Genomic DNA, 19,689 nt, shown 5'->3' on the forward strand with positions numbered 1-19,689 from the left:
CAAAATATGAAGGCAACCTGTCTGGTCACACATCAAAGCTTGAGGAAAATAATATTGTTGATTTTAAGAACTGCCGGCTGCCTGACTGAAACTGCTGAGAAAGAGACCATCATAACATTGGTGTCTGACAGTAAAATGTATTTACATTTTTTTTTTGTACTAGTGCTATTTGAGGTACTTCAGGAATTACTGCTCAGATTAACAGATTAGTAATTTGTAGAAATCAATAACTTCAAAGGAGGTACTGCAAGGAGCACTGAGCATTCAATGTTTTCTTTAAAAGCAATTGCTTTTCCTGAAGGTTTATCCCATACCAACTCTGTTCAAGAGTTCATGCCAATTTGTGCAACAACAAGCAGAGAAGTCATTTTAGAATGCCAGCAAAAAAAGTATAATTCTTGCTTACAATGTGGGTCAAAGACTCATATGGATAATAATCTAAACTGTCTAGTTTAAGGGAAACACACACCGCAAGAATTGTGAAAAAAGTGGGCATTTCCAACCAACCTGTTTTTCAAGCATGGGTGCGAATTCGAAGGTCAGCAAGATGGAGGTTGAGGACAGTGATTCTGTGGAAAAACTTAACAGCGTTGTTTTAACTGTGCATTCTAATTTCTATCTTAAAGACAGAAAAATGGGCAAGGGACTAATGTGTGAAATTTGTAGTTGTGATGCTGTGAAATTTAAGTGTACAGTTATACATCCCAAAGCATTTGGGGAGCATGACATCGAAATGTTAGGGTATTTTGTCAGTTCTTTGGAATGTTTGGGTTGGAAAGTAACATAAATCTATGTTGCTGTAAAAGACAAGGGCATCTTGGGGAGGCAGGATTTGGCAGAACTAGTATTGTTTTTAAAGCCAAGAACAGATATCCCCGTAATCTAGGGGAATACACCCACTTCGTGGGTTCATTTGGACTTCGTCATTGTGTAACTTTTATTTACTAAAATTCTCAGAGGTTTTATGAATTGAGTTGTAACTTTGTATTTGAGCATACCATCAAGTTGAGGAAATGTGAGGTCCATTTGAGTATCAGAAATGATCTTAGTACAACTTTAAGACTATCTGTGTTTAGGTGGTATTACATAACCAAGAGACTCATCTGAATGAGTTTCACCTGTAGTTTTGACATGCAAGAGGTCTGGGGATTTATATTTATTATTTTCTGCACACTAATTAGACGTTTTTAGGGTTGAGCCTGTGTCGCATGCGCTTGCGTGACACTTTAGGAGTTAGAAAAGGGCTCGGAGCCCCGTCACGGTCTTTCATTGGTTAGTGGGCTTGCCTATTAAAATCTGCTTGCTTTCATTAGTCAAAGGCATGCATACGTCATGCCTTTTCCAGTGGTTAGCCCTCCTCGAGCGCAGCGACCAAGTACTGAAAACATGCGAGGCTCGCTGCTTCACATCAGGTTTGTGGACTACTTTTTATCTTTTGTTCGCAGTGCGATCTCGATTGAGACGCAAACTGCAGAAAAAACTAAATGCGCCCAGAATTGTTTCACATCTCCTTTTATTCGTTGTGGTGTATTGTTTTTAAATTCGGTCCTAGATGTTGTATCAGTGGGTAGCTGGTTTTGTCGCAACGTGTTTATTTATTTATTTTTGCATGACCCACAGTGTCCTTTTTTTTTTTTACTCTTAGATTTGTTTGCTTCCCGAGGCGCCCAGCAAAATACTAACACCCACCTTTTGTGGTCTCGGTCCTGCTGCTTGAGAACCACCTTACTAGCGCCTGGGACATGTTTTGCTCCTGCTAGTCAGAGAACTATTTTTAGGCACCTCCTTGCTTTATGGCTCAATGAAGAGTGCAGCTCACACATCCCTCTCCTCCCCCACCCCCTCTGGTGCCACCACATTTGCCCATGGAGCGCCCCCATACGTAATTCGTCCCTGCCAGGGTGGGAAGGAGCTCCCCTCACAAAATGGCAACTTGATGCTACAAAGCTTTTTAGGGCTACATGCACCCGTGTAGATGTAGCTATTCAACAGGTCAGTGGGCTTAGATGCACAACTTCCAGCCTAAGGCTCTACTGATGCACCTCACTTCTGATCTATACCCAGCCTCTTCTACTTGTGCACTTTGGCCCAGAGGCATCTCGGCAAGTGCCACCCTTGCAGCATTTCAGTAGATGGCCCCGCTCACTGTTAGTGATCCCCAAACCTGATCTGCAGCGTCCTCTACTGTCTGGACATGGAGACATAATCACAGTCTGTCAGTGTGCATAAGTCCTGACCTGAACATCTGTTGGTATTCCAGGCGTACAAACTGTCAGTGGATCTGTAGCCTGACTAGTTAAGACAACATCTTGCTTTCCGAAGAAAGAATGCGAGTGTTTACCCGTGCACCTCAGGCTCGCTTTCCCTTTTATCCTCGGTGCTGCCCTCCGCCATCCCAAATATTCCACAACTCAAACCTACGCACAGTTTTACCAGTGGGCCTGAAACTTTTGTGGCATTCCCGCTGTCCCGAAAACGAGGCCCAACTGTGTCAGTGCTATGATAGTTGTGCCACCGTGTTTACCAAAGTTCCTCAATGCTACAGCACCCCCTGCTTTTCTGGTATTGGGATACATATGTGCTACCAGTACACCTCAGTACCCCTCTGCAGGTGCCATCCCAGTCCTTCTATCCCTCATGCAATTGTTCCAAAGAGTCATAAGCCTCACTGGCTGCATAACCACTGCTGCACTTGTGCTGTGATGGGACATAGGCCTTTCTTTCAGGTGCACCTCAGTCCTCTGCAGCAGCTGTGCAATTTTTCACACAGTGGAAACACAGATCTGTACAAATGCTCGTTGTACGAAAGCAGCTCTGTGCATTCTGTCAGTACTGAGACCCACACTGGGCTATACCTTGTGGGCTTCAGTCCTTCCAGCAGAACCCACCCCCATGCCAGGTCTGGGGCAGGTACTATTCACTTCTTTGGACACCAGTCTTGACTTGTAGTCACCCCCACCCCACTACCCTAGTACTGAGACTCAAACTGTGCTGTGTTGATGCACCTCAACATTGGCTTCTGAACTTCACAAGACCTTACTCTCGAGTGCCAAGCAGTTTTAAGAGACTTTCGAGTTGGTTTCGGCTCCAAGCCTCCATTTGGGCGGCTCTTACCCACCTATCCTTTCTCTCTTAAGAGTGCTAATTTCTCCCAAACAGCATAGGCTCGGCCTCTGGTGAACTTTAGTGAGAACTGAGCCTTGCATCCACAATGCTTCCCCCCCTCCAATCGAGCCTTATTCATTTCTAAGTGAAACTTGCTTTCAGATGTACTTTTGTAAAATGTCCCACTGCAGAATATAAGCTCTGTATTTAAGAAATATGGTACAGGCATGACTTGGATGCATCGTGTTACCACTGTGCTGTGGGCTTGCGCAGCACAGAGCTGTAACAGTAGAGAAAGGCTCATGTAGTATTTTGTTGCACTCTTTGTAAGCTAGTAGTTTCCCAGCAATGTCTGCGCTTTTGGTTAAAAGAGTGTGTTTACTTGGTGGATTGTCATTTAACCGCAAGGGGTATATGTTGGAAATAACAAGCATTGTCACCATGTCTCAGGTGATGTCACCATAGAAGTATTACGGACGAGTAAGGGTGCAGTAAAGGGATGGTCTCTAAATCTGACATGCTTCTTTTTAGGTTGAGCGCAGAAGCGCTTTGACCTGTTGTAAGTATTGTGGGCTTTTAATCACGCCCACCGCAAACCCATCACTTTCATTTGTTCCTGGGCTTCCCTTTCAAAAATCCTTTATCATCATTGGTAAATGCTTTATGTTTGTCCCTTCTGGAGGTGGTTTTACTGCCTTGGACACCAATCCTGATACATGGATAATTGAACGATTGCCAATATGTTTGACTGCGAACAAACTTCTTTTTCAGTCTCTCTACGCTCATGGCGGCCGTGGCGCTTTAAATTAGCTCACATATGTCAACTGTTTAACTTTTCATTTTCAGTTTAAGTGCCAAGAAAAGTCCAGTTAGGAATTTACAACACTAATAGCTCTAACTCAAACAAACACGAGACCCATTGCATTGCAAATGCTTGTTTAGTTGACTGTCATTGATTGCCCCATATTCAGAAAAGAACACTGAATCTTGGTAAAGCAAAGTATGTTTCAATTGCTGATCTACCAGAGTATCACAAGAATCACTTAACCAAAGGCGCAAAGGATCTTAGGACAATCTTAACGTCATTACATATGCCAATTAGGTTTGCCCTAGAAGCAAGTGTATTACAAAGGATTATGGATAATCTATCTAGAGAGATATCAAATGTGTAAGAGTTTCAGCATAACTTTACTGAATGTTGTGATAACACACCTTGGTTTCGCGATTTCCTAATTTTTAATTTTTGGAAATCGCAAACACTTTTGTACCAATGTGTCTTTGACACGTGTGAGTCTCAGTTGGTCATAAATAGACCTACCTCATTAATATTCATGAGGTAGGTTTCACTTTGTGACCCACTGTGAATCACAAGAGTCACAGGGATAATGGCCTGCTGGGGTCAGTAGACCACCATGTCGGATTGTTTTTTCAATAAAGCATTTTTTTTAAAAATGCATCCCATTTTCCTTAATGGAAAACGGAATACGTTTGAAAAAGTAAACTGAAAAGTTTTCTTTTCATTTTTTAAGAGTAGGCAGTGATCCCTGGGACCACTGCCTGCTCTTCAAAATGTTGTCACCCAAATTCACAAACAGGAAGAGGTCCCACTTGGACCCATTCCCATTTGCAACTGGGTTACCGCCTCCTTTAAGGAGTCAGTGAAATGTGAATGTTTTGTGACCGCATTTCGGTTGCTAAACATTCACACATACCAGCGTGATTCGGTATTAGGATGAGACACCCTAAACACAGCCCTTCCTAATACCAAATCGCAAAAGCAAAATGAGATTTGGTAATAAGTTACCGAGTCCCACTTTGCTTTTTTGTACATTGGAAAAAGCCCATTTCGACCAGAAAAATGCTTTATACATCTGGTCCCTTGAGGATCTAGAAGAGTACTGGGAATTTGGAAAGACTGCTGTATGACAGGGGAAGACTGAAAAGTTTAAGGTATTTCCAGAGGAGATGAAGTATTTAGGACACCCCATTACGCCCAAAATAATTAAACCTAAACTTAGTTTAACTGAAGCAAGTAGGGAGGCACACCACCAACAGATAAAGACACTATCATTATTTTTAAGGCTTTGTGAATATTATGCTTGGTTTATTCATGGCCATGCCCTTTTTGTACAACCATTGAGGGAATTGAAGCGCTAACGGTCTAATGAGATAAAAGAAGCTTTTGAAAATGTTATGAATATGGTACTTGACACTCCAGCATTGAAACCATTTGTTATTGGGGGGGGGGGGGGGGGGGAGTGTGTTATTAGTGTGGCTGCAAGCTTGCGTGGTTTAAGAGCGGTGTTGGGGCAGTACACTGAAAAAAAAAAAGAGCATACAGTGCTTTTGCTACAAGAGCTTTAGGAGATTCAGAAATAAACTATAGCTTAAACAAAAGTGTGTGTATAAAAAAAAAATAATAATAAGAAGAAGAATTTCATCTGGGGATCATTTAATGCTTTCACGGACCACAAACCTTTAGTAAATGTACTTAAAGGATGTGTAAAACTTAACAGCACAGCAAAATTAGTTACAATGCAGTCTCAAATTCAGGAGTTCAATTAAACTGTCAAATATGCACCAGAGGGAAACAATGTAGGGCAGATTGCCTTTCTGGAATGCCTTTACCATTTGATTCCATGTCAGAACCAGAGCCAAGGATTATGCATGCTTTCCTCATTCAGTAACTCAGCTGCCATCAAAGGACATTAACACAATGAATTACTACAGAAACCATGTGTTCTTAGAAAAAGAAAAAAAAACATTTTCACAAACAATTAGCACAGTCCATAAGCAACATAACATCCTCAAGTAAGAACACTTCCTCTTTCTTCACTGCTCAGCCGCCAGATAGGTGCAATTTCTCGAGTACAGTTGTACTACTTTTGTAGTGCATATTATTGTTTATAATAGAATTTCTAAGTAGCATTACTGGGGTAGTTAAGTACATGCTAAGGCGTTGACATTCCTTTAATACCGTACCTAGACATCGCACCTCAAATTAACATTTTTTTCCTTTTTTTTTTCTCCTTACAGCACTCTGTCAGATTTGCTCCAATTGGGAAGTCGTGACTACAGCCTCTGAGCACCCTGACTGCTAGATTGGAGTGCAGAGGCGCAGCTATTACATGATGTAGAGCTGCTGGTGTGCAGTGCACCACACAGATCACCACGATTACCTGCACGTCCGCTAACTATCAGCTCACAGACATTGTTGGCAGGATGTGGAATTCCTCTAGCTCGATGCCAAGGACATATTGTTTGGTGTCAATGAGAACATATTTCCATGTTTATTTTGTCCTTGGGATAAGCAGGCCCAACCCCCTGCTGTACCAACCCTTTGGCTGCAAGTTTACAGTAAAACTTTATTGAGCAGGGAAGGGAATTGTCCGCAGTTGGGGCAATATTTGTGTCCATATGTTAATGCTGTTTGAACTTGTATTTATGGGTCAACACTGCAAAGCCTTATTATTGGGGTCTAGGTAAGTGTTGTAAACTTGGTCTGCACTACTTAAAAGGGTTCCAGAAAAAAAAAAAAAAAAGTGTACATGCGTTTGCAAAGTTTAACAATGCAAGGCTACGTGTAATGCTCCCAGAATGCTCTCTGATTAGACACACATTTGCAGAAGCTGGACCTCAAGATTGATGATTATTTGCTTTCAAAATAAAATGTTCACAAACAATGCAACTAGGAAAACATGTTTTGCTAATTTACTGTGAATTTCTTTGAAGCATCATTTAATAAAAAAAAGTGTTGATGTATGCTAATGTTCCAAAACAGTCATAAAGAAAAGTTAGTGTAACCAGTTTCAACATGATTATGTAGTAAATTAAAATAAACAAGCATTAACAAAACCAATAGGTCCAACACTAGTGGTCACTCTTTTGGTTTTGTCAATGGGTGTCTTGTTTTGACATGGCTTTTGTAAGCTTTATTTTTGTGAGAGCTGCTGGGCCCTCATCAACATTGTCAAGAAGCACAAATATTTATTAGTCTTAAAAAAGCACACATGGACAGTAGTTCCTGGCACTGAACAAAACTACTTTCTGTGCCAATATGCTCCTTGTGAAAGCAGATTGCTGTCACTCACAGTAAAGCCAGCCAACACATGGATAGAGAGAGACAAGAGAGAGAATTTTAATAAAAACCAAAAGGCCTTGGTTAAACACTAGATCTAATTAGTGGGCCAATTCTTAAAAAAGGACATGAAAGTGCAACCATGGTATAGGTCTTTGCATTAGTGCAGGTTTATCTATTTCTTGAATTCACAAGAATGTACTGAATTAGACCAGGAAACCGTACTCCTAGAAAATAATTGTGAACTGTATTTCGCACGAGCAAATATGCATGTGTAGATTTGCTCATGCAAAAATCTGTTGAGCATTTACAAGTTCACTTTCTCTCACCACTTTTTTCCTCCACCATGGAAGAAGTTTTACTTCTGCCCTTGTCAGGAGTAAATTTACAACAGTATTCTCAGTATTGGAAAAGATTACAGAAGAGCTTGTGAAAACCTGAACTGAGTCGCTGACCAGGAGAATTATCTGGGGGGGTGCACACAATATCTGGGTTATGGGAGGGAGGGCAAGTGTGAACGAAGCTAAGAACATGCTGAACTACTGTGGAGAGTTTGTTGAGGAGGGTCATCTTATTCTTGAAATGTGGACTGCACAATAACATTTACAGTTTTGCATACTGTAGCAAGAAAAAAAAAGAAGAAAAAAAAAAGAAAAAAGAAAAACAACTTCTTCTGCGGAACACTTTTTATCCCTTGACAAGTTCCACAGTCTATGAAGCATGTATCTGACCAAAAGGTTTTCAGAGAGGACGGGTACACTCAACCTAGCTTCTCAAAAATCAACAGTCAAGGCAAAGTGTTAAGTGGCATTATAAAAAAAAAAAAAAAAAAGGGGGGTGGGAGAGGGAGGAATTAGGGAGGTGATTCTTCCCCTCACGAGGTGCAGAAGAGGCCATGGCAGAGGATCCTTCTGTGGGGCGATGCTGATGCCCCAGGTGGTACAACAGGAATGGCTCACCTGTTTTTCCCTTCTAAAAGTGGGAGGAAGCCTAGGATGAGTCTTACACAGCTGGAAGAAAATAATAAGAAATGTCTGACTTCACAGATTGTTCTGGGTTTCCAACAGAAACCACAGTCTTTCTTGTTGCCAGACAAGCTCCTTGCAGACTTGGAGGGTCAATCACTGCATCAAAATGGAGTGGTGATTTAATCCAGTTCACAGCCAAGAGGATTAACGATCAACATGTTTTTGTACAAAAAGTAGTACAAAGGACATCAATCAGTATACCTTCACTTCAAAATGGAGGGGATCCACCTTCTCCAAGATATTCTCCATTCAAAAGGATTGGATGGTAAGACAGGACTCGTAAGATGCATGCCCTCACAGGGGCGTGGATGGACGCCATGACGGTATCAGCCTCTTCGTGAGGCTCCCGTTTTTTACTCCCAGTCTCGGGGTGTTCAGACCTGCGTGGGCCCAACAAAACGGCTTACAGTGGGGCTGAAGACTTGGGGAACCCAGCGGCCGCATTACCGGAGGCTATCTACGCCTGACTATCAACTTTCAGAGTTATTCAACTCGAGCGACCCCGGGCCGCGAGCAATCCTAGATGGCAGCCGTCATTTTGAACATCGCATCACCTCCACTAGCAGCAACGAGAAACACCCAGAGGCTCGGATTCGGAGGCGGTGAGTCCGGGGACTGCCGGGAGTGAAGGACCCGCCAGGGGGGGGCTGCCCAGGTGCCTGGGAATACATGGTGCTCCTACAGTGCTGAACCAGAGGAGAGTCCCCCACACTGGGGGGACTCTCGAATGACTCCGACGGCTGTGGGGGATCCGAGCAGCTCGAGCTGGAAGGAGCGGCTGGACCGCGGCAGACACCGAGATCTGACGCCTGGACCGGAGATGCCGCATTTGAACGAGGCATTAGCTCAGTAAACTCAAAACAGCGGCTTTACCCCACAGTTATTTTAAGAACTGCTGAGAACTGTACGGGAGACATATGCTCTACTTGTCACGAAAGGAAGGTTGCAGAACCTTCCGAGAGCCAGGAACTGCATCAGAACAAACATCGTGCAACACTGGGCCAACAGACAACTAATGGAGACCGAACCCTTAAAACAAGTGGCCACCGAACCGCCCCTTGGCCCCTGGAGGAACCCTTGAGCGAAACTCTTAAACCTAAGACTTGCATCTTAAGTTCTGTGTATGCAGGAATGAAAAAGGCCCCTTAGACCCCATCTTTCTGCTAACAAGGCGGTACTATAGGCGATTGAGAGAGAAAGCGAACGGGGCACATCTGCTGCCCTATTGAGGTGGATCACTGCAGCGGTTGGAACACAGTCGCCCTGTGCGGAGAGTCAACCGAGGTACAGCTAGAGACCTCCCTTACAGTTTTGGTGGACAGGGATTTACTGTAAAAAGAGAAATAGCGCCGCAAACAGTATACCCAGATCCTTTGAGCGAATAGGCCGTAAGGAACCCGAGCAGAGCTTCCCACAGTGTATACATTAAAAGTCACATATGATGGGAAGAACGGGCAAGAAAAAAAAAAAAAAAAAAAAAAAAAATAAAAAAAGACCCTGAAACTAAAAATGGACCATCCCCGAGAGAGATGACTGCTCTGGGGGACCCCACCCTCGAGGGGAGGGGAGGAGACCTTACTTTTCAGGATATCCTTTCTGCTATCTCGGCATCCCGGGCGGCACTGGAAGGAAAAACAGACTTGCTGTCCTCCAATCTCAGTGCTCAGGGATGATCACCGCCGCCTGGCTGAGAAAGTGATCACTACAGACAAGAAACGTGAAGAATTACACCCTGAGATTAAAGGCAATACCAAAGCAACACAACAAATGGAAAAACGAATCCGGGCACTGGAGCTACGCGCAGAAGACGCTGAAAACTGATCTCGCCGAAACAACATTCGGGTGATCGGACTACCGGAACAGACCGAAAAATCTAATCTGGTGGAGTTTCTTGAGCTTGAATGCTAAAATCATATAAATCTCTCTCGTGGAACGTAAGAGGCATGCATTCGATGGCCAAGAGATATTAAAAAATGGCATTCCTAAAACGCAGGGGAATTCAAATTGCAATGCTCCAAAAAACTCATCTGACACAGGCAGAGAGGAAGGCATTACAAAAGAGATGGCGAGGTCAGGCATATTATACTTCTTATTCTGCATTTGCGAGGGGTACTTTAATCTGGATCCGAGCTGGGGTCCCTTTCCAGATGCTGGATAGCCTCTTAGACCCTGAGGGCAGGTTTGTGGCAGTTCGGGGCAGACTGGAGGGTAGGGACCTTACACTGATTAACATATATGCTCCCAACACTGACCAGGGAGAATTCTTTACAAGCATATTAGGAATATTGGCCCCTTACTTGCAATCCTCAGTCATACTAGGGGGAGATTTCAATTGTGTAGGGGATCCTATCCTGGACAGATCACACCCACCTCTACATGATTTGCCACTAACAAGAGCGTCTCGTCATTTCTCGACCTGGCAAAGGAACTGGGGGCTGATCGACGCCTGGCGTAGGCTACACCAAGATGAAAGGGATTGCTCATTCTTTTCTCAGCTACATGAGTTGCATGTTAGACTAGATACATTCCTCTGTACCTCAGACGTATTCCCCCAGACACACAATACAGAATATTTAACCCGCACACTATCTGATCATAGCCCCCTGTTATTATCAATGAGATGGGGGTCTGCTATCCCCAGCATCCCCACTTGGAGGCTAAAACCTGACACCCTGGAGGACCCACTCTTTGGGGGGGGGGGGAGTTACGGCAGCACATCACTCAGTTATTTAAAGAAAATGACGCATCTACTGTTAACCCCTTGAACGAATGGGACGCTTTTAAAGTGGTGATAAGGGAGAGATGCATAGTAGGCGCGGTGGGGGTGCGTACGACCCTACTAAGGGACACAGAACGTGCCGAAGATAAACAGAGGGAAGCCAAGAGAGACCAACCTGAGAACCCACACCTGCAGAAATCCATTTTAGAACTTAGGGCGGAAGTGGCAGATTGTACAGAACGCCTCTGATGCTTCGACTTTAGAAGTTACCTCGCCCGCGTGCATGGGGAGAGACACAAGGCGGGCCGTCTACTTGCATGGGTAGTATGACAGTCCAACAGGTCCCTAATCATAGTAGATATAACCACGGAACAGGGGGCTCGCATATACGGACAAGAACAAATTAATGCGCGTTTTGCATCCTATTATGAACACCTATACAAGAATAGAACTGATCGCCCCTTGGGAGCCATAATGGACTATCTAGCAGGACTGCAAATTAGCTCATTACCGCCTGATGCCCAGGGACTACTAGATGGGCCCATCACACAAACAGAAATCAATGAGGCCATTAAAAGCCTGGCTAGAGGGAAAACCCCTGGGACAGACGGCCTCCCTATTGAATTTTACGCTGCTTATACAGACATACTCTCACCACGTCTAGAAAGCCTATATAAGATGGCCAAAGAGCAGGGCGAGCTACCAACTACGGCCCGGGAGGCAATTAGAATTCCCCTCCTCAAACCTGGTAAAAATGCAGCAGAGGTGGGAGCTTACAGGCCATTATCCATGTTAAACCTTGATTATAAAATTCTCAGTAAAATTTTAGCAACCAGACTGCTCCCATTTATGACCACATTGATACACCCTGACCAATCAGGCTTCATCCCAGGGCGCAGCACTGCCAGCAACATTCGTAGACTCCTTGCCATTATGAGAGACCAGGCAGCTGGGACCTCCCACACCGGAGTATTGGCAGTAGACATTGAGAAAGCGTTTGACAGTTTAGACTGGGAGTTCCTTTACACAGTAATGGCACATCTGAAAATAGGACCTGACTACATCTCCTGGGTGAAACTCATATACTAAACCTGCGGCTAGAGTGTGCACTGGCCAGATGATCTCCAGAAGCTATGGGGTTGAACGAGGAACTAGACAGGGGTGCCCATTGTCCCTGCTTCTTTTTGCCCTGGCGATGGAACCCTTAGCAGCAGCTACAAGGGAGGGAGGAGGAGGCCCTGGAATATTGGCAGGAGGTGAGAGACATCGTACTGCCCTCTATGCAGACGACCTGTTAATATTTTTAGAAGACATCCAGAGAGATCTACCTTGGGCACAACGTTTGTTATCCCGGTTTGAGGAATGCTCGGGTCTAAACGTAAATTGGGATAAAACTGGTTTGTTCCCACTGGGGGGACCCCGGGTTCCCCCCCGGACTTAGAACTAGTCCGATGGATCCCGACTGGGCTCCCTTATTTGGGTGTAAGAATCTATCACGAACCGCAGGATATTCTGGAGGGCAACACTGGTAGCTCCATACGTTCTATAAAAACTTGCATATCATTCTGGCAGACCTTACCACTATCAGTGATAGGGAGAATAGCAATTCTCAAAATGATTATACTCCCAAGGCTGCTGTATCACTTCGTGGTGTTGCCAATTTGGATTCCCAGAATAATCTTTAAAGAATTAGAAACAACGATGACATCATTTATATGGGTAGAGGGAAGGAGGAGAGTAGCCCTATCCAAACTTCAGCGACAAACTTCAGACGGCGGTCTAGCAGTACCAGATTTAGAATTTTATTACTTAGCGGCTCAACTTCAGTGGTTAGCGCAATGGAGGTCGAATTGAGCAGAGGGGGGTCAGCTGTGAAAGCATTTATGCATACAGAACTCAGATTGTTTGAGGTCTTATTGAGAATCCCTGGGGATGGTAAAGAAGACCCTATGGAATTGAAAATCCTGACTCGGTGCTGGGGGACTTTTCTACGCAAAATTGGGGTGAGGTTCCCATACTCCCCAGAATTACCCCTTTTGTCATTTCGAGCTCTCCCACACCGGGACTCATGGACGGAAGTTAAGTGTTGGGCTGAGGTGGGGATCCTAAAAGTGGGGGACCTTTTTAAGGACGGAGAGCTAATGCCTTTTGAGGCCCTTAGGGCAGAATTTGGAATACCGGGGGACATTTTTTGCTGCATGGGGCACTGGTGGCCTGCATCCGCAGACACTGGCAGAAGAGAGGGGGGGGGGGAACCCACAACTCAGGTTATATGCACTTACTTGACTTCTGCAACTGGTACACACAAGGCAGTCTCGACTCTCTATGGCCCATTACGGGAAGACAGAACTGCCCCCCTGACCCTACTAAAATAAACGTGGGAAAAAGACCTAGGCCTAGATATTCCGGAAGAGGAGTGGGAGCGTATCCTAAAGGGACTTCCTAGATGAACAGGAAATGCCAGATTCAAACTCATAAAATTCTATGTGCTCCACCAAGCATACCGGACGCCAGCACGTATTAAATACTTTGGGAAAGTAACAGAAGGTTGCCCTAGATGTGGCTTGATAGGGGCAGAATTCAAGCATATGTTCTGGGAATGTCCCATCCTGGACCACTACTGGACCGAGGTACTCCTCATCTTATCGTGACTTTCAGAAAAAACAATACCCCGTACTATGGGTCACTGTCTCTTACATTGGTTCCCACACCGCGCTAAGACTAAAGTCTCCGACAGGTTCCAGGACTTGGCTCTTTCATTGGCCAGGCAAGAGATCGCAGCATCTTGGAAAAACTCAAGGGGGCCCAGAGCGTCCCATTGGAAGACTGAGCTATCTAAATGGGCAAATAGCGAAGGGACTATTCTGCACCGAGAAGTCAGGCGCGGAATCAGATCCCCAGAAGTGGCGGAGGGGTGGGAAATTTTGCTTGAGACTTGAAGGCCAAAACCCAGAACTGAATATTCCACCGGGGGAGCTCAATCCACACATGAAGATTCTGTCCTTAGATTGTCTTGTTATGCACAGAACCCAAGAAACCTTAAACAAATCATAGAGCTCGCTAGGGAGGGAACAGGGGTGGGATGTTAAAGTGTTGTTCTAAGTTAATTCTAATAATTTATGACCATTGAATTGAGAATCATTGTAGCCATATGACTTGTTTGTAAACTGAATGATCAAGACCACTCGAAGACTGTATATTTGCAAATAATAATAATAAAAAATAAAATAAAAAAAATAAAAAAAAACTTAAAATCACTATAAAATATGGTTAAAAAAAAAAAAAAAAAAAAAAAAAAAAAAAAGATGCATACCCTCACATTGCCCATTGTTTCCCCTTTATTGTAGTTTCCTACAATTCCTTTGGTAAGATCAAATCTTCGATTTTGAAAGTTCTCCCTTTTGGGCCTTTTCAGTGGCCCCTTTGAGTTTCTCCAACCTCTTGAGGCCGGTGGTGGAACTGCTCAATACAGAGGAATCTGACTGGTAATTGACCTCAACAACATTCTGATTCTCACTCAGTGTCTTTTTCGGTTGTCATCGGAACTACAGGAAGCAGTTCCCCTTCTGCTGGAGCTAGGGTTCATAATAAACTAGGACAAATTGTTTTACCCACCAACTCAGAGGACTTGGAGATGTTTCTGCTGTGGCTTGGCACAGGTTGAGAGTCAGAATTAGCAGATTCGGGTCCACATATAGGACCATCAAACCACACAGTTCAGCTATTTCAGCAGGTCATAGGCCAGTCACTGGTACCCCTGTGGGGGAGCACCCTTCAGTGTGTAAACTTAAGAGGAATAAGGTTTTCTTGTCCACCAGAGCCTAGACAATTCAATCTAGGCTCAGAATCCTTGTCAGGTGGCCCACTAATGGGTTTCTGTCTCAGAAACAGCTATCAGCAAAGTTAGTCATGCTTCTCTGTTTAATTTCGGGTAAGCGGGCTTCACATGTAAGGGCTCTAGATTTAACATCTAGGACGTTTAGTCCTGAGGGGGTTACCTTCAAAATTTCCAGAATAGCATAATCTAATACCAGGTCTGTGTCTTATCAGGCAATTCTGGATAACATAACATTTTGCGTTGTAAATAGTCTGAAGAAGAATGAGTATGTCACATAGCAATGGAGGACTCCAGGAATTTGTCATCTGTTCATCTCTTGAAACCTTTTGGACCAATCGTGAGCCCTCAAATTGCCAGATGGGTAAGATGGCTGGGTGGGGAAGCACGTACAGATTCTTCTATTTGTGGGGCTCATTCCACCAGCTACGGAACCCAAAACGTTTTCCTTGGGTGGCCATTTAGAAGGTATCATGAATGTAGCGGAATGGTCAACATTCTATTTTGAAGAAATTCTAGTTCAAACCAACAGAAGTAGCTATGTTGATGGTCAGTAAGTTTTAAATGAGCATAATCCTCCCCTTCGGGTCGTGATATAGCATTAAAAAGTTCCTAGCCAATGTGAAGGAAAGTTTCAATACTATTAAGTACACAGAGGAAAGGAAGACCCAAACCCATTCTTCTTCATCAGAACAGTCCGTCACCTAAAAAGAAAAAATAAGGAGACATGCTACCAAATGTATTTTCTGTGTCACTGGAACAGTATTAAAAGTGGACATTCTGCATCATAATAATATATATTTTATTACTAACAGGCATGGAACAGAAGATGGAAAACCAATAACACATCAAGTAATTCTGTGGGTGATGTCAGCTATCTGGCACAAAGTGCTACTTCTTGAGGAAGGTTATATTGCCAATGTGCTGTGCTGACTGATTATGAGACTAATGTTGTATTTTTCTAAGCACTCACAGGTTATATTTAGTCCTTCATTATGGAAATAGTTTTTTTGACGGCTGCTGAGTTAATTAAGAAGGAAGGATAATGCATAACCCTCAAGCTGTGAAAAGCTGGATGATCAGGAATGTGTTGTAGAGGCTGTAGATGCAGAACTTGAAGGCATCGGTATTTTTCAGAAAATTATTTGCTTTATGCTAGTGAAAAATATGTCTACTCCAACTAGTTTTGTAATACATTAAGGAAAGTTGGTCAAAGGACATATGTCTCAACTTGGACCTAAAAGGGGAGCATGCTCAAGTTGCTTCAGAACCAACTGCACGGTAAATGAGTTTATCAGGAGACATGACTTTTTTGGGGCGCCAGTTTCTTTGTGTGATGAATTGATTAGATTGGTTCGAACCACCCATAAAGGTCATCTTGGGGTCTCACCCACTTGGAAAAATTAAGGCAATTTTACTACTAGCCATTCAAGTGCTGACGTTTAATGTCTGTAAAGGGTGCCTATCGTCAGTTAAGCAATGAAAAACAAGAAAAACCTTTAGAACCTATACAATTACCAGATGGTCTACAGGGAAAAAAACTGATTATTGATCTTTCTGGTCCATATACACTTCTACCTTTTAATATGAGATGCCCATTTGTTCTTGTGGATTATGCTAAATTGCGTTAATAATTTGCAGAATCAATCAACGCAGTTTGTGTGATTACATTTTTAGGACGTTTTGATTCTCCCAAGACTGTCATTGACAATGGTACACATTTTAATCGGACATTGTGTGGACTTATGAAGTCTAAGGAGATAAACGTTTGTGGGTGGCTGTGTACAGCCCACCTTCTATTGACTTGGTCGAAAGGATAAACCACTTTCTCAAAGAAGTTATTCAAACAGCTCTAGCATCAGGGTTAAATGCTGATGATTATCTCAGACAGAAGGTTTGGAGTTAACTTATTACCCTACACATTGTCATTGGCCTTTCTCCATTCAAACTTTTTAGAGGACCTAAAGGATGATCAATGGCTTCCTCAAACAATACTAGAGAAATGAATAAGGATATGTGTGTGTGGGAGAGGGTAACAAACACCCAAAGGTGAAAAGGTACTCTGATGAAAGGCTGTCGATTTTTGTGCATGAGACAGGGTTTGGAGTACAAAACCTCGCAAAGTTTGTAAGGAAGAATTAACGTTTTCTGGATCTGTTCTAGTTTTCAAAACTAACTACCAAATACTCTGCTTTTCTGAGGGACACAGGATGGCGGACAACTTGTTACACTTACCACTCAGCAAGCAGAAATTATTAGCAAATCTGCTATTCCTAGTCACTATTTTGATGGGTTTGTGTTGTAGGTATATGTGAACGTGTGTGATATTGTTGAGAAACGGTTATCATGTGATAGTGTGGGTTCAGCTGAATCTTTATTTTCTCTACAGTGTAATAGCTATTGCAGTACTGTACCCAAATTGTGATTGCATCAAGGACAACTCCGTTTCTTTCTCATCTTCTCCTAAAATCAAGGATGTACCTTCAACTGTTCAGGGTAATCTTTGCTTTTAAATGAATAGGACACTTTTTAATCTGGTTAAAGTACCATCACAATTCAAAGACTTTGAATTGTAATAAACATTTACATTAATTTATTTTAGTTCCATATTTCGGTTAAGGTATAGTTACTTTGATATAGAAAGGGGGTATGTATTATGGCTAGCTTTAGGTAGGAGTTGATTACTTACCTTTTATTGTAAGACACAGGTTCTGGAGCAGGGTTCGGCGTTCTGACAGGGTTAGTTGCTATGCTGCTCCAGATCCTGTTGGTCCTGTTGTAAATATGGGCTTCATCAAATAAACTACTACTCCTTCTTATACCAACCTAGCTACAGGAAAGTGTTTTTATTTACTACAGCACCCGTGCTATTTTTCTCACAGGCAGCTAAACATTCAGAGAGTCCAGGTCTGCTCCATATTCCTATTTATGTTTTTCACTGGACTTAGACTGTTTGACTCAAGCCTCACATTTCAAACACAGTGCTAAAGAATGGTAATACCTAGGCTGAGTCAAGTGGCAATAAGCGCACTGACATTTAATACTTCCTAAGGTTTTTTTCCAAAAATCAAGATCCCCTACACAAATTACAGTAATACCACATTTTAATTACATTTTGAAACAAATCAACGGTATCTAGTAATGACATACGGGCTTACTTTCTGAAGGCAACACTGGTCCTCCAATCATTCTAGACAAGCCAACAGCATAGTCACAAATGTCAACATACTCCTGAACTTCGCCAACACCTTCTACTAGAATCTTTCCCATCTCCAATGATTCCTAAAATATAAAAAAGAAATGAAGGCAAATATGCTTTGTGGTGGTTCAAAAACAATATCAATATACTTAAAATCTAATTATGCTTTAATTGTATTAAAAGAAATAACAGAACTCAGATTCTACGTTTTATTAATGAAACAAGCCTTACAGGAGGACTCTGATTTGGCAAAGTCACACAAACATAACAAAAAAGTGAAGTATGGAGAAAAATGCAAGCACACACATTTGCGGTATACTTGTTTTTCACTGTTAACAGTTTACAGGGTCAACAATGGGATTCACTTGCATCTTTATTGTCCTACTGTATTGTGAAAAAATAAATATTGTGAAACAGAGAAAAAGTAAAAGTATAAATATGAATAAGGAAACCCTGCAAGCAACGGTCTTGGCCATTTGTATGAAAGCCACAACTCAAGATAAGGTGCTATAATTCCAAGAAAGTATAAACTACTAAAATGCAAGACAACAAACTGACTAAATAGTTTGAGTTGATCTACTGTCTGTAACTTCTAACCGACTATCCTTTAAGTCCACATTCGAAGACTTAGAAACGTTTTGCAGGTTTGTCTCAGTCGAAAATTACAAGGTCATTTTTTGGTCATGAAAAGTTAATACCCGGAAAGGTAAAATACAAGGAAATTAATAAATACAGCTACTCCAGTGTGGTACAGCATGTGTTGAGACAAATGTGACATATGATGGATGCAGTTGGAAAAAAAAAAAAAAAAAACGATTTTTCGCATAGTAGAAAACATGCATGGTATAAGAATGGAGAATATCTGATTAATAAGGACACACGAAGGTGCTGGTACTCATTTGCAATATTACACATTTCCAGTTTTTATGTTTTTAATACAAGGTTGATTTAGCTTTTGGAAAACAACGGAGTTGGAGATACTCTTTCCCAGTTCTGTTCTACATTGATGTGATATGTATTTCAAGAAAGGGAGGCCTGTAATATGTTTTAATCAGTGCCTAATTTCAGCTGATGGTTTCCGGTGCCGGCACTTATTTTGGGGGGCCAGCACTTAGTTTTCTGTATCAGGCATTTATAGCGAGCAAAATACACCAATGGGAAAGACAGAGGAAGAGAAAAACGAAAAAAAAAGTGTCACAAAGGGAGAAAGTAGAAAGCTGAAAAAGAGTGAGCTGAAGGGGCAGAGAGTTGCTGCAAATGGATTAGAGAGGCCCGAGATGGCTTTACTATTACACTGCCTCTGTATTCTGTGCTCGCACATTTAAATGCAGCTGCCACATGTTTCAAAGGAGAGCTTTGGGCACCGGCACGTCTATTTACAAGTTAAGCACTGGTTTTAAAGCAGAATAGCTTGGATGAGTACAGGTAGGCTTATGCGATTCATGAACAGCATCAAGTGTGGGGAATGGTACAGCAATTCTGGCCGAAAGAAACAAGTTAATAGTTGAGCTAACAAAAAGATGGTTAAAGAAATGTTCGAATTCCTAGTATATGGCAGTCACCCCTGGAAGGAAGCCTAGTTGTCATGATGAGTTTTGCCCATCTTTAAAGCACAGTATGACTGCGAGTTAAGCATCTGCTGCTGAACAAGGCTTTATTTGTGGGTCTAAAGTTCGAAACTTGGACAGGCCAATATAGCATTCTATCCTTACAGGAGTGTTAAAT

At 42.7% G+C, this 19,689-nt stretch overlaps 1 protein-coding gene across 1 annotated transcript in view; it reads right to left on the minus strand.

Moving 5' to 3' along the window:
• Positions 1 to 19,689, minus strand: part of ALDH7A1 (aldehyde dehydrogenase 7 family member A1) — a 230,707-nt gene that overhangs the window by 167,337 nt on the left and 43,681 nt on the right. Inside the window, exon 5 of the mRNA XM_069227229.1 lies at positions 17,924 to 18,047. Within this exon, the coding sequence (XP_069083330.1) occupies positions 17,924 to 18,047 (124 nt within the window). The remainder of the gene's footprint in view (positions 1 to 17,923; positions 18,048 to 19,689) is intronic.

The sequence above is a fragment of the Pleurodeles waltl genome, chromosome 1_1, assembly GCF_031143425.1.
Source record: "Pleurodeles waltl isolate 20211129_DDA chromosome 1_1, aPleWal1.hap1.20221129, whole genome shotgun sequence".
In the NCBI taxonomy this organism is placed as follows: domain Eukaryota; kingdom Metazoa; phylum Chordata; class Amphibia; order Caudata; family Salamandridae; genus Pleurodeles; species Pleurodeles waltl.